General features: G+C 39.1%; 2 protein-coding genes across 18 annotated transcripts in view; one reads left to right on the top strand and one right to left on the bottom strand.

The window, feature by feature from the left end:
• The window catches only part of obsl1b (obscurin like cytoskeletal adaptor 1b), a 41,911-nt gene extending 34,678 nt beyond the window's left edge, over positions 1-7,233 (top strand). For 14 of the 15 annotated variants that reach the window (XM_083921638.1, XM_083921631.1, XM_083921640.1 and 11 more), the window contains 2 exons: positions 882-1,151; positions 5,286-7,233. In XM_083921638.1, coding sequence (XP_083777764.1) covers positions 882-1,151; positions 5,286-5,296 — 281 coding nt within the window. In that variant the 3' untranslated portion in view covers positions 5,297-7,233. Of the gene's footprint in view, positions 1-881; positions 1,156-5,285 lie in introns of all 15 variants that reach the window. The other variant, XM_083921639.1, reaches the window with a different exon arrangement.
• Positions 7,234-7,361: 128 nt separating this feature from the next.
• Positions 7,362-25,839, bottom strand: part of LOC310952855 (carboxy-terminal domain RNA polymerase II polypeptide A small phosphatase 1-like) — a 31,398-nt gene continuing 12,920 nt past the window's right edge. Inside the window, exons 2-7 of one of the 3 annotated variants that reach the window (XM_083921648.1) lie at positions 24,581-24,729; positions 20,284-20,385; positions 15,372-15,428; positions 13,172-13,264; positions 10,667-10,852; positions 7,362-10,525 (exon numbers count right to left, since the gene is read on the bottom strand). In XM_083921648.1, coding sequence (XP_083777774.1) covers positions 10,394-10,525; positions 10,667-10,852; positions 13,172-13,264; positions 15,372-15,428; positions 20,284-20,385; positions 24,581-24,729 — 719 coding nt within the window. In that variant the 3' untranslated portion in view covers positions 7,362-10,393. Of the gene's footprint in view, positions 10,526-10,666; positions 10,853-13,171; positions 13,265-15,371; positions 15,429-20,283; positions 20,386-21,021; positions 23,659-24,580; positions 24,730-25,839 lie in introns of those variants that run through there. The other 2 variants (XM_083921647.1, XR_014593379.1) reach the window with 2 other exon arrangements.

Genomic DNA, 25,839 nt, shown 5'->3' on the forward strand with positions numbered 1-25,839 from the left:
ACAGTTTAATGAGAAACATGGGCTTGTTCTTCACTGAGCATATTTTTCATTTCCTGTGTTATCAGCTGTATTCTTGCACCAACACCAGGGGTGTTTTATGAGGGGATTGGGACTTGTTTGTTTTACAACTACAACAGAATCAAATTAATTTGGGCATAAAAAAAGAAAACAAACAAAATCAGTCTCGTTCATTGTTTTTGGAGCAGCTCCAGCGGTCTTTGGAGGGTTTGAAACTCACTTCTCTGGTTTCTGTCTTTGAGAGAGAGCAGCTCTTGTTCCCTTGTATTGATTGAACTTCCCTAGATTACCGAAATAATGTATTGGAACTCTATATTTAAGTGGTGTTCCCCTTTAAAAATCACTAGTTGGGTTGAATGGTTGTAAGGTGGTCGTTCGTAGCTAGTAGCTTCTCACACAGCTCTTGTGGTCAGCTTGATTTTTTATCAGATACAATGTATGTATGTATTCTAATGGCAAGCCTAAGTCAACCAGCTGGGTGCAAAGTCATAATGATTATTTTTATTAAAAAGTAAGTGTCCCATGAACATGCCAAATGATGACATACGGCTGCCATACTCTATGTTCCCATGGCATGAGTGTCTCTTGATATAAACTAACATTGTAAGTGATCGGTAAGGGCTATCTCCTGCAAAAGGCTGTAACTTTCGGCTGTGGGTCATTTCAGCACTGTGACCCAGAGAAAATTACATTACAGAGAGTATAAAAAACTTGTCTATTCCATGAGCCCAGAAATAAAGGGGTTACCTGGAAAAATATACCACTGACTACAGGAAATTAAAAAAGCTTTCAATAACCGACTGATAATCCACGAGTATCCGCCTTGTTAACAGCTTCCCCCTCTCTTTTGTTCACTGACTCAGCCCTGTCACTGTCAATGGTCAGAGAGCTGAAGGACGTGGAGGTCACAGCTCCGGATGACGCCTGCTTTGAATGTGAGGTCTCCGCCCCTGTTGTCAAAGCTCCCATGTGGAGTCTGAGTGGGGAGCCCTTACAGCCCAGCTCCCAGGTGCGCCTGGAGAAGATGGGCGCGGTCCACAGGCTGACCCTCAGACAAACCTCCCTGGGCATGAACGGAGTGGTGGAGTTCACCTCCGGGAAAGCAAAAAGCAGAGCCCAGCTTCGGGTAGTGAGTGAGTATGTATTGTTGTATTGTTTACTTGACATTCATTTTCTTAATGTTTTTACTTTTTAACTGTATATACTGTCAGGTAAATAATCGTTATGGATGTATGCAAGATCATAAGACCAGATCAAGATCTTTATTGTTATGCATTGGTGCAAAATTATTTCAATTTATCCAAATGTATTTAAATATGTCAGAACAGTTCATAAAAACTGCGAATGAAATCCATGCATAAAACAGATTACCATGCATCTTATATTAATATACAGTCAATAACACCCTAGGGTATTACTCAAGTAAAGGTACTGTTACTTTAAAGAAAAGTAGTAGTACTTTTTCTTTTTATACTTTCGTTATATTTCTAAGACAATACTTCTGGGCCTGTATTCACAAACATCTTAAAGCTAAACGCAGCTCCTAACTTGCTGAATAGTTTTTTATTTTTTAAAGGACATTTCAGGTCTGGATCCTTGATCTAAGAGTATTTCACAAAAGCAGCTTCTAAATCTGTCAGGAGGACTCAGAGCAAATCACAATAAATCCTAAACATGTCAACATTTTACAAACCTTTAATGACAGTGGGAAAGATGCCTTTAATTTCCAGACATATATCTTCCCATGCGTTATCCTGACTCTGAATTTTCCTGTAAGAATGTCCGTCCTTACATGCACAAGTTGGGCAAGAAGTCAGAACTGTTGTTTGCACCTCTTGTCCGACTGTTTTTGAATATTTTCATCGACCAAATCTGCAGTAAACACTCCATCTCCGCCTCACACCAACGTGAACCTTTCGCGGCCATTGTTTTAAATGTCCGAGCACCACGCGGTACAATAACATTAAAGTAAAGTAACATTGTGCACATACATTTTCAGAAAAGAGTTTGTTTACACTAACCTGTGTATATAAAATCCCGTCAAGAGTATAGTTGGCAGTGTGTAGAGAAGCTCAAGCCCACGTCAGCCAATCAGGATCCAGGAAATAGCAACAACAGCAACGATTGTTTGCACAAACATAAATGAATGCATCCATGATCACCACAGCCAAATTAAAATGTAAACGCAGTTCGCACCCATGACACAGGTGAAAGCTCTGGCACGTACTGTGACGTCAGCTGCAGGAATCTGTTTACATAAAAATGTGCAACAGGAGTTTTTCAAAATCTCCACTCTGGCCAGTTTTTTTTTAGAAAGAATCGTTTTCAGAGGCAAATTCTCTGTTTGTGTGTAAACGAAGGGCAGAGATGCAGGGAAATGTCTCTTTTTTTAAAAATAACCACGTATGTGTAAACAGGGCCACATGGATACCTGCTAATTGATAATGAGCAGCCGGACATGTGAGAGGCTGACAGTTACTGTATCTGCACATATACTGTTCTATTCAGTAGACTTTATTACTCTTGTTTCATGTTAAATCAGTGACACCTGACTTTTAATATCTTTATTTGGGAGAGACATTCCTCCCCAGTATTTCTATCAAGACTTCACTGACAAGACAACCATTAGCAGTTTCAGGAATCATGTCATCATCCATAGCAACAGGGTCAGACTTTTCAAAATTCCTCAATAAATAATGATCTCAGCAGCTTTATGAAGAGGTTTGAAGAGAACACTCTTAGTGAGAAACTCTGAGATTTAGGAGTCGTCCTGGTAGGAAGATCAAATGTTTTGGGAATACCGGCTCAGAACTAAATTTGAACACATGACATTTACATGTAACAGAGTATTTTAAACTGTGGTATTTCTACATTTACTTAAGTACAAAATCGGAGAACTATTTCCGACAATGGTCTAACACTGATGAAACTTTGAATTAATAACTGGTGTAATAACAAAAAAAAACCACTAGATGGAGATAACAACAAAGTCTTGAGTTTTGCTGCATGATGACTTTGACCTGCAGTGGAAGTATTGGATTGATGCAAGTAAAAAATGTTTTAAAGGTTCATATTCGGTAAAGTATTTAACTAAAAAGCCATATTTGCCCCAGAAGCCTGACAAAAAAACATAAATCCATCAGAGGATGCCGTGTTAAAGTGCATTACATGACTTGGCACTGCACATGTAGCAATAAATACAGCAAATGTTTTGGCTCCTGGAGTGCTACATTCTGTAAATAATATAGAGTGTTTATGACTACTCAATCTGCAGGCATGTAGGTCAAGCAATACAGAGCACATCCCCGCAGAACCATCCCGAGCTATTAAGATGTGTGGAAGAGTATTTTTAGTTTTATTATGTTGGCTTTAAATGAAAGAGTATTATGTTCAATCATCTGCCTTAGGTTGTAAACCTGTAGTGGCATCGTCGGGCTATAGACTGAGGGCGTAGACTGCAGCACGACCAGGACTCACACTCAGCTAAGATAATGGTCAGACACTGTAAACAGGGTGTCATACAATAATTATAGGCAGTGGACATGTATTTAGGTGCTGTTCTGAGGCACTTTAGTGCTCACGGACACAGATTTAAACTAATGTGTGAACAGAACTAGAGAGAAACCGATCTTTTTTGTACATAGAAAAAGTCTTAGATGTTGGATTTCAGCTCATGAGAAATTGGAGCAGGAACAAAAGTGTTGCGTTTTTTAAAAAGAAAATCACTATATGTAGAAAGCATTGCTTACTGTTATTTCCAATTTCTGCAGTTTTATACTTCAACTTCTCTTCAGGGGCAAAAATTTTACTTTTAACCCCACTTCATTAGTTTACTCTTTTTATTACTTTGCAGAGTGAGACTAATAATACAGATTAATAACAAATAAATGATGATGATTTATTGTGAATGCAGGGGCTGGTTTAACAAAGCTATTTTGGACTGTTCTTGAGTGTTAGACCAGTCTTACAGTCCTTTTACTGCTAGATTAGTCTAGACGTATGACTATTTTAAGCCTTAAAAGTAAGCCCCCCTGCTCCCAGGCTAACTGTGGACTAATAGCCATGTTATTAAGATTCATTTAGACGTCTATCTCAAGGCTGACAGTTGGATCTAAGCCAAAGTCAAAGTCTATCTCTCAAACTCCATCAAAGACTTTTACTTGTATTGCTACTTTTATGTGAGTAAGCAATAAGGCCATGGGATGTATGTACATTTGGGGGTTAAAAATTTTATTTTGGTTTCATGTCTTTAGTGAAAAATCGGGATTGGAAGGAGTCTCAAGATAAATCTGAAGGGTCACGGGATATATTTCTGTGTTATTCTGGCGTTGTCCCCATTTTCTGCTTTTTTTTATGTTTGGAAAAATCCCTCAATCAAACTCACGTCCACATCAGAGTTAATATGTTTTCTGTACATGTTCATTAGTTTATATTTTTTATTATTATATTATATTAGATTGTTTAGTTTCAGTTAGTTTCCAGAGGGGTTTAATCATTTTTGTTTGTTTTTTATTGTTTGAAAATATTAACTTTTAGTTTCCCTTTATAAGTTTCAGTATAAGATTTTTTTTTATTATTATCATAAGGGGGAATTTGTCAGGGGCATAATATAAAAAGTTCAGAATAGGCATTACAATAGAAATACAACACTTTGTCAAGGCAGTTTACTCACAGCCATGTAAACATGGACCAATGTCTCACACAGAAGCAAACTCAAGACACTCCTGTACTATATTTTTACATGATTTTAGTTCGTTTTGTAAGTGCACTAGTTTTGATTTAGATTCTTTTTAAAACTAGTTTTAGTTTAGTTTTTAGTTGTTAGTTAGGTTGTCACTAATAATGTTGGTCCACACTACAGCCGTAGATTGTAATAAGGGATCTGAAGTAGAACACTGATTTGTTCTATGGGGTCACGAGTTAAAAAGCTTTAAAAACCACATATATATCTATAGCTATATATAGATATAACTAAACTAAAACTAGTTTTAAAAAGAATCTAAATCAAAACTAGTGCACTTACAAAACAAACTAAAATCATGTAAAAATATAGTACAGGAGTGTCTTGAGTTTGCTTCTGTGTGAGACATTGGTCCATGTGTTTATTAGACATAGCTATAGATATATACACAGTATGTACCGTATATGCGTTGTAAAAATTCAAAAGTAGCCATTGCATAATAGACATTTTGACAGAATAAGGTCAAACTTGAGGGATGCTCCCTGGTCCTCCGTCTCATCTTTTTCTCTCTGCTCAAATTCCACAGGTGATCCGTGAGGAACATCTTCTGTCTGTCATCACCAAACTGACGTGGATTGATTATTGTATTGATGCTTTTAAGTTGCTACACTGACGTTGCTTATATATTTACAAACAGTATTTCTATAAAGAGGTTTAAACAGGGTTGTGATCGATTTTAATGCAGTTCAGTTAATTCAGGGAGTGGGTTTTCTTTCAGTGACTTGCCTTTCAGAATTGTCTGTTCATTTATCCTAATACAAATTGCAGTTTTGATGTAAATAATGTCCTGTGTGTGAGTGATCTGACTGTAACCAGGTTTGGGAGAGGTTTAAGTTGAATGTGCATTAATGCTAATAAATATCTGATTTAAATACAAGTATATAGTTAGAATAATATAAGAATGGAAGGTCCGAGTTTGAATGCAATCCCCCCATGATATGTGTACAGAGACATTTTGCTTAATACTGTAGTGCTATTTTTAGGTGCAAATGCTAATGTAGAACAAAAACTAAATCTCTTAAATGTATAATCTTTGTGCCACACATCTGCTTAGGTTTTCAGGCTGCATACACACACACACACACGCACACACACACACATTCACACTGAGCGTGCATGTGGTCAAATCGTTTGGGTATTTTGAAGTGGGGTTGAATGAGAGACTTATCAACAGTTGATGTATAATCTACAGTAGATGGTGGGGCATAAACCCAGTTTGGAGGAGCAGGCACAGACGTTTAAGTCCAAGTCGGCAACATTTGTTTGATCGTATTCGCTGAGGCCATAAATCATCCGGTTTTAGGGAAAAAAACGTGCCTCTACGTGCACCTAAAGCGTGTTGTTTGTTTTGCAAAAATGCACAGCGCCCGTGTCATCCTGTCCACTCAGCACAGAGCTGACTCTCAAGCACAGGGAGTGGGGGAGGGGCGTGAGAGTTCTGAACATTCGACAATTTGAGTCAACACGATCTACCAGACTTGCGTACTGAAGCCTTAAGCAATGTCCCGCTGTAGACAGGGCAAGCAGCTAAAAATATTTCAGCTACCTAAAAAAAGGACTAAATAATAATAAAACTAAAAACAACTAAAATTAATCAAATTAGTTGAGTGTACGCTATATTCAGAATATTTTCGACGGAAGAAGGAGAACTGAAGCCGTTTTTCCATCTGTGCTCTCCTCAAAGCCACCAGACTCCTTTGACAGAAACTGTCATTTAACTTCGCAGAACACAAGATCGAGGCAGCGGTAGGCCACTAACTCCTGTGTTCTCAAAGTACATATTCATTACAGGAGGACTCCTGCATGATTCTCCAAAATTGGGACATGCCGACCACCATCTACTGAAGGTAACACAGTGACTATTGACAAGTACCTCGTACAACCACACCTCAACATATCCAAAGTATCCCTTTTAAATAGTTGCCAGTTAAAATGACTTTTTGCTCCAGATGCCAATTTGTTTCTTTGCAGAACTCCAGTTAGATACTACAAGAGATCTTTAATCATAACTGACTCATAATACATGTACAGTTGTGCCTTTTATTATGCAATATAATCGGATTTGCACTCAGTGTCATTTTCCCATATATCAAAGCATGGTTTTGTGTGGCTCTTGTGACAATGACAGATTTTTGGTCTTAGTGTTCAGTATTGCCACATAGGAAACACTTTGTTAGTTTCCAGTAGACTACAGCCATGTATCCGCGTCAAATTTAGATCTTAGAATGGATTCAAGCAAAACTCCATTATTCCATTATACTCCAACATTATTTGTCTATTGTATAGAATTTTTTTTTTTATGTTTTGATGACACGTTTGAATGACAAGAGTTCTGTTTTGCAGCAAGGGGCTTGTAATGTAAATACATTGGGCCAAAAATCAGGTAATTTAGTTAAGAAATAACTTGATCACCTTGATTGATAATCAGGGTGTGCTAGTTTCATCGTTGCGTGAGTATTATGTGTGAATTAACAGAGAATGATGGTTGTTTTCATATGAAATCTGTTGCATATTCCATTTTTTTTTCATTTGGCTTGTTTCCACCTCTGCCATGTTGTACTGAGCATTAGGTATGTGAAAAAAGTACTATAGTGAAATATGACCCTTTTCAATAAAACATGCTTTATTGATACACGGTAAAAATATCTTGTTGTCTTTTTTTCCAATCTTATAATTATCAGCAGCAATTTAAAAACTCACTTGTTTGAACCAGTTCCTTTACTTGAGTCACAATGTTAATACTCTTGTTGCATACAGTAAAAAAGTTACATCATTATTTAAAGACAGGTTATGGTTTTTCACGTATAATACTCACACTGACGCAATCACACTGAAACCCACACACGCATATACAAATATACACACTCGCTCCAGACTGAGTCAAAGTCAATCAGGGCTCCAACACGTCTGGTTTCCCCAAAATAAACAGTAATTACAGCTCGATAAGGCAGTACAATTGACTTGACATGAATGTCTTACACAAAAAAGTTTACTGATCAAAGTGTGCTTTTAAATCAAAAATGTGTTTATAAAGGGGAACACCGCCCAAATGAAGAATTCCAATGTGTTATTTCCATATCCTAGGAAAGTTCAATCAATATTAATGAAAAAGAGCTGCTCTAAAAGACAGAAACCTGAGGAGGAAGTTTTAAACTTGTGATATCATTAAGTGTAAAGTGTGGTGCTGCTCCATTGACAATGAATGGGAGACTGATGAAATGAGCTTTATTTTAGTGTAGTGTTGTCAACTGTGAACATTCCTTTGAGTGCAACGGTGTCATCTAGAACATCTTTCTCAATTCAGTGTCTATGGAGTAGCTCCATACTTTAAACAGGATGACATCCCACATTGAATTTTAGCACTTTAGTTTTTGGATTTGGAAGAGAGTTGTTTATATTTACGTTTAATTATGTGTACTGTCTAACAACATAGGAATAACGTATGGGCGTTGTTCCCCTTTAGTTTGTTGCAGCAGGTTACAGCCTCCTCCTGCACCAGCCTGTTCTCATCCCCGGGGCGTCAAATACTGCTGTTTTGTCACAGCACTCGGTGCCAAACGCACTGGGCTTTCAACTGCTAACCCATCCGTGATTATATTAGGCACTAAGCAAGTGCTCTAGGAATAAGAGTGCCCAACACCGGACTTTCACCCAGGAGACAGGTTCATGTCCGGTTCATGTCTGTCCATGTGTTACTGCAGTAACGTTACAAACGCACTTATTTTAACCCCCCCGATCGTTTCCTAACTCTTATCGAGTAGTTTTGTTGCCCTAACCAAACCATGTAGTTTTGTTTGAATTTAGGTGTTCCCCGTGTTGAAAACAACGACCGTAGTGGAGCGTCACGTGTTTGACACACATGGCTACCCAGAGAATTGACAAGTGACGCCAAAAGCGAGTTGGGATGAGGACGGTTTGCCTGGGTGCATGAACAGTATTGCATAATCGATGGGCCACGGTGGCCAAAACTCAAAAAGATAAAATAACATTGGGGTAAAATAACCTTTAAACCAAATCAAAAAGATTGCCTAAAATCCTGATACAGCCTACTGTATGTACAAAAATAATTTCCCCATTTGTGCAGTGGTAAGTCTGTGCGCGAAAGGTCCGATCAGTGTTCAGTCAATCTGTCTCTTAATTCACAACTGTCTAAGATCCTGATCTCATATGTCTTAGCTTTTTCAGGATTTGTTGGTATGCAAGTACGTGGTGAACATCTTGTAATGACTAACAAGATTAGGATGTGTTGTGACTGGACCGGGTTAAGCATGTAAAAGGGTTATTACACGTTAATAATTCCAGTAATAAAACAATTTAGTGATTAAATCTTATAAATAGAATGAGATAGAAAGGACATTGAACTGCTTCCTGTGGTCATTTGACTAGTACAAAAGAAATGTACTATTAATGGTCATGGTGAGAAAAAAAAAGTCAGTGCCATGGGGCGGTAAAGTGCGTCGCAGCTCGCCAGGAGGAGAGCGGACGCAACGCTGCGGGGAGTGAGGTGAAGGGGCCATTAGACCCAGCACTGCTACGGGACACCAGCCCACTGTTTGGATCATTTTGGTGGCAAGCAAGCTAGCAAGCTAACTAGAGGATGGCTGGCTGTTTAGCTAGCTTGCTAATTCTGCAACGATTTCGTGCTACACTGGTTACAGAAAGTTACAGAAAATGAGCCAAACAAAGGTGTCCCAAAGGTGACACTGTGACAAGAGTGTGAGGGTGAAGCATTAAGTTGTGCATTGAGCGGTTGCCTCTCTATGCTTTGTAACGTTACCACTACTGCACTGCTTGTTTGGTCGTTACTGTGAAACCTCACCTCAAGTGATTGCAACTCGGTTTATACAGAAACCTAAAAATGGCCGCTGCTGGGAACATCCTGCTGTGTTGATTTGAATGAGAATGTCCTCTCTACTCACACTATTTCTATGGATCAAACCATATCAGTCACCATGCTTTCCAAAGACACACAGTGAGTGCACGGTATTTGGAGCACACCAAAAATGTGTGTTTTGTAGTGAAATGTGCCACAACGTGTTAGAGAAATTATTCAACCAAAATTCCCTAAAGTTAATGATATAATATCATACACATTTGACCAGTTTAGGCACAAAAGGAAGTTAATGGGGTTGAAGGAACAGTCTTCTATGACTTGTTAAATTCTGTGTGAGAGCAAATACGATTACAAATGCTACAATATACTGAAATGAAAATGACTGATATGGTTCATTTGTAGAACGGCATTAGACTGTTCACACAATCTAGGTTTACAGCACACTTACATACTGTAGGTCACTGCTGTCACATAACGACAACAACAAACTAGCTGCACTGCAAAAGATATCTACAAAGATCATTGAATCTCACATACAGGCTTTATCTAGCATTACACAAAACAAATCAGAGAAACCTTTGGATAAGATAACTTCCGATGCTGAAGTACCAAACCCTATGATAAGACTTCTTTCACTTCTTTTATGCAATACACTGTAAAAATACAAGATTAAACGCAAAGCATTTTTTGCAGTGTGGTCCTTCTAGTTGGAAGCAGCGTGGAGCCTGTGGCCCACCAACCTCCGTGGCCCCGTCACGACAGCTGCTGGTGACTATTTTCATCCTAGTATCCCGCCTCTGTTAACTTGAAGTCCTCTGCTGCTGCTGCAGAACATCGTAGATGTCATCCACTTTGCTTAGTCTCTCAAAGAAGGGGAGAAGATCCAGGAGCTCAGTGTCTGACATGTCGTCAAACCAGGACACTACAGGAACCTGGAGGTATGAAGAATCAAGATGTGGCGGAATTAGAAGACCTTTTTCAATGCCCTTTTAATATTGTTCCAAAAAGATTTGAGTGAACAGTTCAAAAGTATCAGTCAGTGTATTGCAGAGAAAGGAATATAAATGTCATACTGCGTTGTCGGGATGGAAGACGTAGGAGGCCGGGGAGTTATCAATGATGATGACCTTGTTGAGGTCTCTTCCTAAACGGCTCAGGTCTTTTACATAGTTCCCTTTGTGGAAGACACATGACTCCCGGAAGAGACGGCTCCGGAAGGCCCCCCATTTGTCCAGCAGGTCCGAAACAGGATCTGCGTACTGTAGTATAAGGAAAAAACCAGGGGCCAGCTTAAGACAGTGCTGAGCTATAGTATGTTTGTATGTTATTCTTGTAGCAATTATGTTTGGGCATGTTCATTTAAACTGTATTTTACATGACTTATGTGTGCAGCAAAATTGCTGGTATGCCCTTGAGTGATCTGACACCATTGCACAAGGTCAAAACTTTTAAAAAGACCCGGTCCTTCCTGACTGATCCCAGTTGTATTTAGGAAGTTGTATATATTACTGTGCGTTTTTTTTTTTAGATTTGTTGTCTATTGTCGTATGGTTACTGCTGGCTGTGCAACAATTTTCCCATCTGGGATGAAAAAGATACTTTGAACCATGAAGAACCAAACACATTTTCAAATCAAAATCAACAAAACCAACACAGACTACTGAATTAAACTGACAGAACTGGCAGAAACTGTAGGATCCAAGTCGTAACAAGGACAAAAGTTGCATTAGCAGATTTCTTTTTGCCATTTGCGTGCAACATAAACAAGTTGTAAACACATCATTGACATATTAGTACAAATTACAAGTTGAAATACTGAACTTTTTATACCATTGATTGATACAGGAAAGATGTACAATGCATCTCTGATATGGAAGTCCCACTTATAAACCCATCCAACCAATCACAAGTCAATCACAGCTGTCAATCATGACATAACACCCGGTTTTTAGAGCATGAAATAACTATTTAAAACCAAACTTATCAGAAACATAAAGACTTGAACAAACATCAGGTGGTAAAAACTACCTAAAATGACAGAAAGCATCTTTGGGAAAAATGTATTTGATGTGTACTTTGATTTTTTAGTTTTGCTCATGTCCCTTCTGCTAACATGGAGGGGGCGGGATTAATAACCTATTCTGTAGCCAGCCACCAAGTGATCAAGATGCTTTGGCTTCACTTTGGGTGAGCTGTCATTTGTCCATCTTTACGTACAGTCAATGATTTACACAAGCAGACATAAAGTATATTAGCATTCATTAAGAATTCGGATCGATGCAGCTCCAATAATCATTCTCTTTTAAGCTTTTTTTTTTGGTCTCCACTAAACCTGAGTGACTTATCGCTATCTTTAGCTGCTAAATGATCAACTGTGTTCACTAGCTAGTCGCTAACTCTGTTTAACCGTTAACAGTTAGCCTGTTAAACTTGAACTTTATAGCCGACACAGACTTACAACCAATCTGCGTCACATTTCAATGAATTCAATGCCACATATAAGCTTGGACTTGGCTATCAAAGATAGCTGACCAGCATTTGAATACAGACCACATACACCAAACATACTTTTAATTAATTGTGTGACTCATCCGAACAAATGCTTCAAAACATTAAGATGAGGCTAACACAGTTTGAAGTAAATGTGAGAGGTAAAAATGTGACCTGACAAGTATCATGAATACATCTTTATGTGTGGGGGTGTATGTGGAAGGTCAACAACAAATCCAACACAGAAGTGAAGCTTGGCTACCAGTGATTCTACAGATGTCACTGTCATAATCAGTCTGATTATGTCCATCTGCAAAAGTTCCGGTCTGCCTGTATGTAATGAGTCGAATTTTAAAAGTTCCACTCCAGACACGTGTTAAAGTATTGAAAAACGATGGATTTCCCACATAGAAAGTAAAAAAATCCCCTCAGAGATGGAGCTGGTAATCTCATCTACTGTTTCCCTGTCATTAAAGAATTCTGCATCTGGCCTCGCCCCATCCCCCGCTGCTCGTGCCTCACGTGCGCATTAGCTTAGTGCTCCTCTGTAGCTATGTTCTAGCTTGAGGTTTACGTAGAGGCCCGGCGTTAAAACTGAGCCACACGAATGACTCATCAAGATGACTAAACACACTGGAGAGAATCAGACATTGGCATACATGTTTGAGCCAGCTCCAGACAGTTAGTTAGTTAGTTTTTACTGTTGTTTGTTAGCTTGTTAGTTTGTAACTGTCAGTGGTTTACAACCATGATGGCAGTGTGTTTTCTCTCTGTACTGACAGTCCGCTTCGAGCTGGAGGAATAGTTTCACATATAAGACATTGTTGAGTGTATTTTCTAGTGACGTTCCAACTAAAGCTTGCACAAATACATTGGAATCTCAGAGTTCGGAGAAATGCACAGACATCTTCTTATTAAGGAGAGGAATGTGAAAACGCCCTTCTACTGACAAAATTTGCTCAAATAAAAGTCACTGTAGTCAGCACCAGACATTTGGTCAGAAAGGACAGAAAAACACATTTTTGAGTGGAAGGGTACTTTAACCACAAGTTAACAGCAATCTAACAGAACAAGAACAGCAGTCTGACCTTGGATAAGCTTGCGGTGAACAAGACACACTCAAACAATTCTCCCATCCTCTTGAGGAATTCGTCAACGTGGGGTCTCTTTAACACATACACCTGGGTGGAGACACAAAAGCATCGGATTTTCAGGTTTATACTTGTAAATATTGAAGCATGTAAACATGTTCTAGTATAAACCCAAACTACAACAATTTTAAATAAACACTTCTCTTTTATACTGCCTGTCTGAATATCCCTTTATTCACTCTGTCTGAAACGCTCCGTTTTAGTGCCTGTCACTTTAAGACCCCTGCCTGAAAAAGCCCAGTCTGCTCTGATTGGTCAGCGTTACCAGGTCTTCACATCTCTGCAGTCTCTGCACCGTCGTTGCAGCTGGGGAATGACTGTAACGGTACTGTAATGTCACTTTCTACCTATATACCATATAATTGTGGCATCTCAACCGTACAGAAGTCCTGACGGAGCGTTTAAAGACAGTTTCTGAATACAGGCTGTGTGTATATATCTATGTGGATTGAGTGTTTTAATACTTTCACATTGAATCTGTTTCATAATACAAAAAAAGACATGGAAATCAAACTTTTTACAATATGGGACCTTTAACTTTGTGTGTTTGTTGATAACTCTGTTGCTATAATATAAACATAAAATACTGCAAAAGAAAACAAAAAGTGTAATATTTAATCCAAGAACATTGCATGTAAACACCCCAACAGGACTTCATACTTCTACTTTCACTAAGATGCTGGTGGCCTTGCTTCTGAACCAAGTCATCCCGAATAGGCTTTCCCGACTTTAACAAGCCTATCCTGGATTACTTGAAACAGACCCAGGCCCTCTGGACAACAAAGCTCCTCTGTCTTCTGGGAGTCCCAGCACAACAGATTGTGGTTACCACCAAACGCCTGCAGGGAACAGTTCCTGCCATTCCCCAGCACCAATGAGCAGCACATAATACGCCACAGAGTGAGATTGATGACCAGTGATTTCTGAGAAGCCTGCCAGGGTTTCTTCATTTCGTCAGGCCACGTAAATAGCCACCTGCTGCTTGGAGCCATCAACAGAACAGGCTACAGCACTGTCAGGAAGCAAGCACAGTGTTTAACTAACTTGATTTTGTATTTGAGAGTTCGTAAGCATTCATAACAGCGTCCGGCTTTACAGGTTAAATGTTGTATAGCACAGCTTTTGGTTACTAAGGATGGGCATATTAAGTCATTTTCATATTCAAGTACTCAATTATTATACAGTACTTGAGTAATCTATAAAAAATCACTAAATTAAAGGAGTTTTTGACAACGTCTTGAAGTAGCATAGAGTCATGGGAGTTGTTGTCTTTAGGCCTGCTGTTGAACAACAACCATTGCACATTAAAATCTGACATGACTCTGACATGGCAGAAATGATGTTCACAGACGATTCAATATATTAAAGTTCTGTTCATGTTACGTTTAGTCATGTTTGGTCACGTTTAGTCACATTTATTCAAGTTTTAGCCTTATTAAATAGCCATAAGTAATGTGAGCTAACCTAACATTAACTTGATAACTTAGTCAACTAACCATACAGCTACTGTAGCTGACTTGACAATGTAATGTGGCAAATTAAATTGTGGTATAGCCGCAATCAAAACAATCCTACCAATAATAATTTTATGAGTGTGTTAAGCGTTTCTGTAATGTTATAACGTTGCCATTAGCTTGTTGGCTGGAATTAGCCACTTGTCATAGCACATCAAGTTTTATTCATGTTACATTTAATCATGTAGGTAAGTAAAGTTAGCTCACATAACATGAACTTGCTAACTTAGATGACTATGCATACAGCTAAGATATTGTAGCGAATTAAATTCAATTGTGGGGCAGCCCATCTGCCGTCAAAACATACTAAAAGTAACTTATGAGTGTGTTGAACCTTGTTGTAATGGTATAAAGTTACCGGATGTATTGGCTTGGTGGCTTCATGAACCACTGGTCATAGTAGCACATTGTAGTAAGATACTGACAGTTTCAAAGCAAAAAAAGAAGAAGGTCTACTCGATAGGTTGAACCAATACTGATGTCCAAATCAAGTACCAATGCCCTTTTCTACCGAGTATAAATAAAATGGTGCCCTGTAGTAATCTTGCTAGCACCGTTTTTTTTATACAAATGACAGTGATGACAGCGTAGCAAATGGCCCCTTAAGCATATCAAGTGCCTACCTGGTGAACTGTTCCATCTATTTCCACTGGAATGATAAAATCAGCATTGTTCACTGGCTGTTGAAAACAAAAGTAGAAGTGTTAAACACAAAAAAAATTATACATTTTTCATTATATCTCCAAAGAAAAATTTAGACTTTTCCATAGCGATGTGAGTGATAGCAACAATTCTAAAATGAGGATCCGTCCAACGGACACAAAGACGCTACTTCAGTGTCTTTTAAGTAACACAATACTGTAAATAACTCTTGTCACTTCCATCATTGAAATATGGGCCCTACAGAAAGTGATAAGGGTCATAAAATATGAGATTTATTTGGGCAGTTCTCACATGTGAAATATACTTCTCAAATGTTAGTATCACCTCAAGCATGCTGTATATAGGGCATTACACATGACCTACATTGCTATACTATGAGGTAATGCGCGTAAGACAGAACGAGTTTAACATCAATCATTAACAGAAAGTGTGAGGATGCATTTACAATTAATGCGCATTGTTTTTCCCAATGTTACAAGCTGGTTTATGTCCCGCACCCGCTAGTTTACATGTTTTGCATTTGAATAATTAACTAAATATTTTGTAATCAATTCATAATTTATTTTGTTCATTTTTAGATCACTCATGGTGACTCTGCTATTATAATGTATATATCTGAGCAGTTCTAAAATATATGAGTTTATGATTGTTTATTGTCATGACAAAATAAATAAATTATACACAATTTAAAACGGGGAACACATCTTAAATGAAGAATTCCAACGTTATTTTCATGGCCAAGGAAAGTTCAGTCAATATTAGTGAAGATGAGCTGCTCTCTCTCTCAAAGACAGTGACCTGAGATGTCATCAAGTGTGGAGCTGCTCCAGAGACAATGAATGAGTTTGTTTACTTATTTGTACCCAAATGGCCTTTATTCTGTTATAGTGTTGTGAAACAGAAAATGTACCCTCAGAACATTCCCCTGGGTAATCTCATAGTGTTTTTCGACTGACTCGCGCAGCAGAGTTTGAACTGGCTGGATCATTTTCAATCAACTAACTTGGTTCAGAACCTGGAAATAACTATTTTGTGTGAACTGGTTCAACCATGACAACATTAGTGGGTGTGTCAAAAGATAGAGCAACGCAGCCTTCTTCTTCCGAGGTTTCACCAATAAATGACATGCAAATGTGAAAGAATGTGTTCTGAGTGGATGAGAGAGTGTTAAAAGTGTAAAAGTGTTTCCTCCTGTGATTTCACATGTACGATATTTTACTGAGTTTCTTTTTAGTGAAATGCTCTGAATGAATTTTAGTTCCCTCTGGTAAAAAGTTAACTACGTAGTGTGTGTCTAGAGCTTTTATTGTGAAAGGTAGGAACAGAAGAAGAAAAGCGCTGCTTTTGGTGAGGTTGAAGGAGTGAAATAGTATTCCGTCTGCACACAGCAGACCTCTGTTGTTGTCTTAAAACCTTCCAGAATAAACAACACAATGTGATTGGTTGATGAGAGGAAATCATCCAATATCAAAATAAGAAATTTTACATGGAACTAAACAATAAGTAGCGCTCCAAATTAATGGTTCTGCATCATGGCACATTCAGGTCATCGATGCAGCCCAATAACACACACAACACATTGGGCTCACTGCCAAAATATGACTTTACTTTTTACTGCCGATGTGCATCATTTCACACCCTCAGTTGCTGACGCATCCTTGATTACAATGGTTCTGCACAAAACTAATGGAAATGCAGGTTTGTTCACTACATAACACCAAGGTTTAAATAGTTGTTCTGAGCGGAACCGCTTCAAGAAACAGTTCCCTGTCGGTCGAAAAACACCATCAGTGTTTTCTAGAATATTGTCTAGAGAGCAGCTCCACACAGAGTTGTTCATGTTGGTTCATATTTTCATACTTTCTCTGAAAATGCGCGGTTCCCCTTTAAGGCCCTGTACTGAACATCTTACATTTATTTTATGGATACTTTTCTTTCTTTCATTTCTGTATGGTATTACAGTATCTACAAAAACAACATTCTGGTGACATATTGGGTCTATTTTAAATGGAGGGTGGTATTGGTATTGTGACTGGCTTTGCATAGAATTATTTTTCATTTGGGTAGTCTTAAACTGTATAACGGCAAGCTTTAAAAAAAGGCCTGATTAACCTCCTACAGAACCAGGCAGGGTTTGAATACATTGGGACGATAATATTATTACATGACTACGCAGACGTTCTACATTTTCATGCTTATTTTTATATAGGTGCATTTGTTTAATTCCATCCAATTTTCCATTTATATATAAAATTGAATGATTTAGAGTTAAAAAAAAAAAGAATCAGACAGAACACTGGCTTTCTTCTGCTCATCACTTACAATCGACTCCAATTACTTACACTATTTTTAGTATGTGTGTCAAAGTAATAATGTGTTTTATTATCCACCTTGTTTAAACATGGAGTTCACAGGGTCTGACCCTGTTTACACATAGCTAGTAGCAATATCCAGTGACATCCTTTAGGACAGTCTGTGACCTGAGAAGCACTAAACACCACATGACATTCGTTGCATAATTTTTCATGACACAGGAGCCTTGACTTTTGGCATTGACTACTTTGTTCACCGAATGCTACCTTAAAAGGTATCAAACATGAGGTTAGTATTTGGAAAAAAAAGTACTCAGTACTAATGGTACCTGGCAGTTGGACAGATGAAAAGGTAATTGTCCTTTTCAATTTACCTTTCATTCTTGAAAATCTTATTTTAATGAGGCAGGTGGGTTCTACATCCTGAAACCAGAGCACCCATAAAATAATGGCTAATGTTGAGGTGGCAGATGATCCCAGATCCTATTGGTAAAAATAAAGCATGTGCCTTCTAAAAATATGCAAAATGATGTAGTGCAAATCCTATTGCTATTTATGCCTTGGCAAGTAGTATGTTTGTTTTAACAGTCTACATGACAGGGCCCTAGCTATTTTGAGGACTTGATGACCTTTAAGTAATCAAAGACCAAAAGTATAAAGAAGAAAAGGTTATAGGGCCATTTAAAACAAATGAAACAAGTGGGAAAAGACTAAACTGATTTGGATGTAAGAGTGTTTTTTAAAGATTTAAATGTGTATAACTTATTTTCTTAAATAAAACATTTGTAGTAAAAAAATTAATTCATCTTTTTTTTTGTTTGTTGTCAAGACAGCTACAGCAGAGCTTAATGGCATTATGATGGTAGTATTCAAACTGAGGAGTGGCAGATTACACCCCATCAACACCAGTGTAAACGTGGAGAGCTCCTCAAGGGCCATTCAAGGTAAAATAAAGGTCGATGGATGGATTTTTTTTAATTTTTCACAGCCGGATGTGGCTAACACTGATTAGCTCGGGGCAATACGGTAAAGGCATGAGAAGAGTCCTTACATATAAAACAAAGCATCAATGGGCTCCTTCCTTTGGGATTGACTTTGGTACTTGACTTGAATGGACTTTACTATGAGAGAAGCTGGTACCGGGGCCAGTAGGTAAGTCTTTCAAACACTCTTTTAATAAACTCTGGGTTCACTAACTAGGTTGTTGGTGCTTTATTTTTTGTGTAAGGACTCTTCTCATGCTTTTACAGAGGTTTGCTGTTATTTTGAGCAGTATTAGTGGTTAAAAAAGACGTTTTAATGCCTTCACTGCGCTGCCCCGAGCTAATGAGTGACAGTTAGTGACTCTACCAGATTTCTCCGTTAATAGTTCATACACTAAATAAATTGTCTCGATGGCTTATTTGATGTATGTAAGTGTCAAAAAAGATCATGGGATGATTTTACGCTGGAATTTCACTAGATAGCAAGCATCCCACCATTCATCAAGTGTAATCTCCACCTGTAAATCCTCCCTCCAGTCATTTAACCTTAGCTCAAAGGATTCTGTGCAGCCAGAGACCAGTAGATCATATACAAGAGAAACTTTTATGTTATAGTTTTCTCTAGAGCAGATAGTGTGTGTGTGTGTGTGTGTGTGTGTGTGTGTGTGTGGGGGGGGGGGGGGGGCTGTGCTCCAGCCGAGATGGAGACGTTTCAGAAGAAAAATAAAAATGAATTGTTCTCAGCTGGGCTGCCCAGTAATGGCTTGCTAGGGGTTTCTAAATAATTGTCACCATACACCTAATCTCACTGAACTTCATTGAACTTCAGTTACTGCAGACCTGTTTCTGTGAACAACCTTGGTCAATCACATTTAGAGGGATAGGTCAACATTTTTGGATTCTCTTTCTTGGTGAGAGTTATGAATGAACATTGCATCACACTTTTCCTGGGAGAAAAATATTTATTATTTATACCTGGGAAATAATATTTTTAACTCCATTTCTGTTTGCAGCTGCCTACCAGTATTCAAAATAATGTATTGACTGCTTGTACAGCACATTCACTTCTATCACCTGTAACAGACAACTGAAAAGACCTTTTCAGTAATGTCCTGATCTTTTTTCCTTTTATCTGAATGCTATTTTATATGTGATTTAAATGCCATTTTTATGTGTTTCATTCCAATGCTTTTAATGTTCTGTGTCAAGCACTTTGAACCCTTGTTGTTGAATTGTATAAATAACGCCTGAGAAAACCTTCAACCCCTACTGTGGCAGTCAAACATTGCATGACTCGACCCTTCCCTCACGCAGACCCAACCCTGGGTTACTGAAATGAATGGACTGAAAGCAACTCACTGCAAATATTTTCACCAGTGCCGTCTTTCAACAAACAAAAGCTTATACCGTTAGAATATTTTGAATGGTGCCATAACCACATAAATAGTCTACACATGGTGCCACAAAGTATGGATGGACATTTTAATTAAAAGTCTGCTTGTGGTTGTTCATTTGTTTCCTCATATAGAAGATTCAGTATACATATGAGAGAAAGTAGATCCCGCAGGCTAACTTACCTTAAATGAACTATGCACTAGTGTTTCATCCAAATCAATGACCACACAGATCTTCCCTGCATCATTTGACTTCATCTGGGGCAGCAGCGGTTTTGCTGAAATCTAAAGACAAAAAGACAGTTTAGCCCTAATGCTCATTGCTTACCCAAATTAAAAGTTTCTATTCGCTTCCAAGCCCAGAATATAAGCAGCACTTACAACTTAAAAGCAATTACTTGAGATATAAGAAATTACCATCTCAATCTGTCGTGTAGGACTTAAAGCTCATTGTGTCTGTTTGTTTCTTGTCACGTAAGAGACTGAATTGTGTTTTGATGTTTGTGTGAGGGGTTACAAGAAACACTGGATGCTACAGCTGCTGCCACATTGATGGAGCGTGTAACTATCACCATACTGTGGCTCGTCCGTCAACGAGTGGGCACAGATAACGTGTTTGTTAATGTGATTCTGATGCTAAAAACAAATGGGCTGCCTGTATTACTGATGCATGTGTTCGTCCGCGTGGAGTGAGCTGCCACGTGAGGATAATGGGGTTTGACACAGATACCACACAATCTGCTAAAATGAGATCTCCTCCACCCTATTCCACAGTTGGTAGTACAGTCTTAACGATAGATAAAAATAGACCAACAGTATTGACGACAGTATTGCTTCTAGGATAATTTAAAGGTCCTCTCACGGTCCTAAAAACTACATTTATCTACTCCAATACAGCTAATATGCAAAAACGTATTATACCTCCTCTGTTGATGGAACGCAATACTCGCATTCACAAGGCTCAGAGGATTCATCGTCGGTCTGCTCATCCTCTTCTGAATCCGTGCTTTGTTCCGAGTCCTCCGTTTCCTCAGTCCTTCCCTCATTTTTTGCAAGTTGTGAGACAACACTGTGAATAACATCTAAAGTAGGTTTTATTTCTCTCGTAATTTCACTGAATCCGCTGTCAGTGTCTGATTCTGGAGTATCTTCGTTGGTCACGTTCTCCACAGCTGAGCAGGTGGCTAAATTCTCTCTCAGTTCAATCACTTCAGTAACTGCAAATGTGACTGCTTTGCACTCCTCTGGTCGGACTTCACGTGCACGTAACTCAGCCTCTTTTTTAGAAGCACCATCATGGATTATCTGATCGTATGATCTACCCTCCATAATGAATCCATTCAGGGCTTGTTCAAAAGATGACTGAATGCTTTTAATTTGATATGCATAGTATTCCTCAACACCTGGCACACACATCTCTCCATTTTCCTCATGATCTACAAGTGACCAATATGGCTCCATTTCTGAACATGCCATAAATACTTCAAGCTCAATATCAATAACAGGTGTCTGTAAATGTCCAATGGTAGAGGTATGGTCACAAAGAGATTCATTATTATGGGCAACAGCGACTTCATCTTCATAAGCATCACCTTCAACAGAGATGTCCTCTGCACATGGTGCACTCATATTCTCCTCATTCCTAAAGGACAGGCAGACCTCAGCTTCTTCTTGAGATATTTCAGAAACATGCCCGTCATACGTTGCGTCCTCATCTTCTACTGCTTCCTCACAACTCTCTTCATGTGGGCCACCAGCTTCTAATTCATCATCCTCAACGTCACCCCCTGCTACACTTGATTCTGATTCTTCAATCCAGTCTTCAGGTTGTTCCTCTGACTCGCAAGACTCAGAAGAGGCATCGCCTCTCTGACTTGCATCTTCCTCATACGTATCTTCACATGCTTCTTCATCCTTGATTTCTTTACATCTGTATGCATTTTTGGGAAGTTTCTTTGCCTCAGACTGAACTTCTTCAAAATGCAGGAGGTCATGGATATCTCCCCCATCGAAGCAGGAGATGTAACGTTGCTTTTGTGCAAACATGTGTTCGTAGTAGTCAGCTCTGTCAAACAGATCGAAGAAATCCTCAATAACCCTATCAACAGTGGGTGTTTTCCTTTTTTCCTCATCACTTTCGTTAATATTGCTTTCCTCTGTTTCTTCATCTTCAAAAGATTCCCACTGCATCTGCTCATCGCTTGAGTCTTCCTGAGCACATTTTTCGTATTCCCCAGATGAATCGGAGCAGTGATCTGAGGGAATGCTGCCATCAGCACAAGTCTTAAAGGATTTGGTTTCAATAGAAGAGCAATCTGATGAAGAGCATTCTTCTTCAGTGCCAAACTCTGAGGTCTTATCAGAACAGTGCTCTGAAGCAGCACACTGTTGATCATACTCTTGGCATGTTTCAGAGTAATCGTTTTGGTACATTTCACAGTTATCTGTGTACTGATCTGTGAGCTGGTGTGTCTTACAGTATTCACTTGCAAAGGGAACATCTTCACTCTCATCAAAATAAACATGAGCAGGTGTGACAAAATGTGAGGAATTTACATGCTCTGACAATGCGCAGGACTCTTCGTCAATAGGCTCTGTTTCGTTTTGCACATCCTCTTGCTCAGAAGGACGTCTCTCTTCTTCATTATCATCATCACTGCTTGCATCATCATACTCACAAAGCTCAGTAGCACAGTCCAGTAAGTCCACTGAGTCGGAGTTGTTAGGTGTGAAACCAGTCATTTCACGTTGCTCAGCGTCCTCTGTTGATGTGTCTGGTTCAGAGTCAAAGCACTCATACTGCTGGTCAGAAGGCTCGTATTGGAACTCAGTGTGATCTGTGCACTCAGGTATGAAACCAGACATTTCACACTGCTCAAAACCGTCACAGTTCACTGTCAATTTATCTGGCTCAAAGTCAAAGGGCTCACACTGTTGATCAGAGGGCTTACATTGCTGAAATAATTGGAGGTGTTCTGCACAGTGTTCACAGCAAGGACTACATTTGGAGGCTAAGCTATGATTAGCACAGTGCCCAGAGGACTTGCAAGGTTTGAAACACTCACAGTGTTGAGCACATTCGTCAAATGGTCGGCTTAACCCTGAAGTCTCACACTGATCAAGGATCTCGTCCGATTCAAAAGATCTGTTGCTTTCTGAGTATTGCTCAAAAGAGTGTCCATTGCAGTATGTGCAGGATTCACTCTCAACTCTATTCATGTTGCAGTGTTCCACACAAAGGAGAGCAGGGTCCATTTCTCTGCTCACAACAGTCTGTTCAGTATAATCCACAAGGATCTGCATGCCAAGCTCAGCACTTCCCTTTGAAGGGCTGGTGACATCTGCTGCTTCTGTTAATTTAGGAACCTGGCATTGTTCAGCAAGCATGGCCTCAGCAGACGGCTCCCCTTTACTTTGTTCAGAGTTTTCCAAATACATCAGGAAATTATTTCTCAGTCTGGATTTTGTTTGTTCAAAGTTTTTACTCCATGCATTGGTTTCTGGATCATGCAGAGTCCACGACCAAATGACTTGCAGGTAACTGCAGGGTCCATTCAGAGTGGATATTTACATGGCTGGTGGGGGGAGTCACTGAGACCACAGCCCCCAGAGAGAGTAACAGCAACAGGAGCAGCATGCATGTCGATATGACAGTTTGTCACAACCAAAACTGAGCCCAGCACTTGACTCGACCCCTCCTTTGCAAGAGACCAAGCAATTTATTTTGGGGACTTGGAAAGACGTGACAAATAACTTCTGGAATATCAAATCTCTATAAAAGGCTGAACTAAGGCGTAAATCTGAAACTGACACCTGAGAACACCTTGACCACTTGATCCTCAGACCATAACTGCCAAAACCCATGCTGATTTCCAAGAATATACTACTCCACAGGGAGTATTGTCAATTGTCCAAAAATGTTTTGTAAAGTGATAGTGGTCAATCATCGATCAACTGTCACGCAGTGTCTTAGCATATCGTAAACAACCGAATCATTCACATTTTTCCCATTCAAACAAGCTTAACACAGGAAATCTCTTCAATAATACAGCATTTACTGATGAATTCATTGATAACTATTAGTTTCTATAATCAAACCCATATGAATGCAGGAAAGACCACATCCTCTCAGTCACTCCTGATGATTAGTGTAATGTGCTTTGCTCGTGACACATCTACAGTAGCTGTTTTTAGCAATGCAGGGAGCTTTTGGCCAGACGTCCACCAACATTTCCATCCTTCTTGTGATGCCCAGATGTCTAAAGATGGAGTACTTTTCAACACTGCCATACTACTTCCCAGGCAGCCCAGGAGAGATGCTCTTGTAAACATGAAGAGCTTTGAGCCAACAAAACATGTGTTTTTACGAACCACACGGCTGTCAATCATGCTGACCACATGCTGCTCAAAGGCTGTAAGGGTGACAGAAAGTTGATATCACAAGGAAGAGCAAGAGAGGGATGTTGAGAGGTGAACTTACTTTTGACAGAGTCCCATTTTCTTCTACCAAGAGGGGGGCATTGTTTTTTAGTGGAGGTGGCTCTGATTCTTTGTGACAAAGACAGCAGAAGAGACTGTAGAGCAGGCCTCTGCTGCGAGGCTTCTTCGGGGGGGAAACTTCGTTGGCACCTAGAACAGAGCAAGACAGAGGAGAGGAGTGATGCTAATACTGTACCTATATGACAGAGACGCATGGATCACATTCTGCTTTCCTGGTACTGATGTCAGTATTTGAATAACTGTGGGAAGTGAGACGATATTCGGGCTGGGCGTTATAATGATATACAGCGTCCAAAAAGTATAAAAATGCTTAAATAATATTTAGGTAATTTAGATAAAATGAGAAAATACTCAGTACTAATATGTCAAGTATTTAATTGATACAGGAGTATACAAAATTATGTTTTAGCAGGTGGTTATTTTAAAGAAATGTATTCATTGGATTACCACAAGATAATCTATACTGAGATAGCGTTATTGAGTATTGGGACAGAATATTCATGCCATATTGCCCAGCCTTAGCTGATATCTACCTATAAACTTTCAACATTGCCTTTGGATTTAATTCATTCCTAACTGTTTATGGAATAGTTTTATTTTGTCTGTGACTAAGACATAGTATCTATCAGTATTGGAAGCCATGCTGATCCAGTACATCCGATCTATGCATCACTCCGGCTAGTCTGTCAGCAGGACCCCTACTGTCCTGCCATGTTGTGTATTTCTTGACTATGGCTATTTTAGTTGAGTAGCAAAAGGTTAAGACATTGCATAACACAGTATAGGTATACATTTCAACTCCAAAATAATCAGATGAAGACATCCTGGACCATTTTCATCTCCAAAATACCAAGAAATAAATGATGGATGGGAAATTTGAGTGGGCAAGCACATGGGTGAGAGGAAGACAGAGAAAAAAAGTTAGATACAGTTACATACAATTACCACCTTGTGGTTGTATGCATCCGCTGGCCAGACGGATTGCTGTTTACATCCAAACTCTCCAGACTTACATGTAAATAAAGACTTTGAAGGAATTTAATAAAAGGTAGTTAGTGTGTGTTTTTGGTGAAACCATCCATCATCCATCATCTTCAACCACTTGTCCCTATCAGGGTCATGGGGGGTTGAAGTCGATCCCAGCATGGGGTCGGGGGGGCGTCCATCGCAGGACACATAGAGACAGACAGCGACAGACAACCATTCACACTGACACCTTAGAGTAATCAGTCAACCTAA

Source organism: Echiichthys vipera (assembly GCF_963691815.1).
Source record: "Echiichthys vipera genome assembly, chromosome: 10".
NCBI lineage: Eukaryota > Metazoa > Chordata > Actinopteri > Perciformes > Trachinidae > Echiichthys > Echiichthys vipera.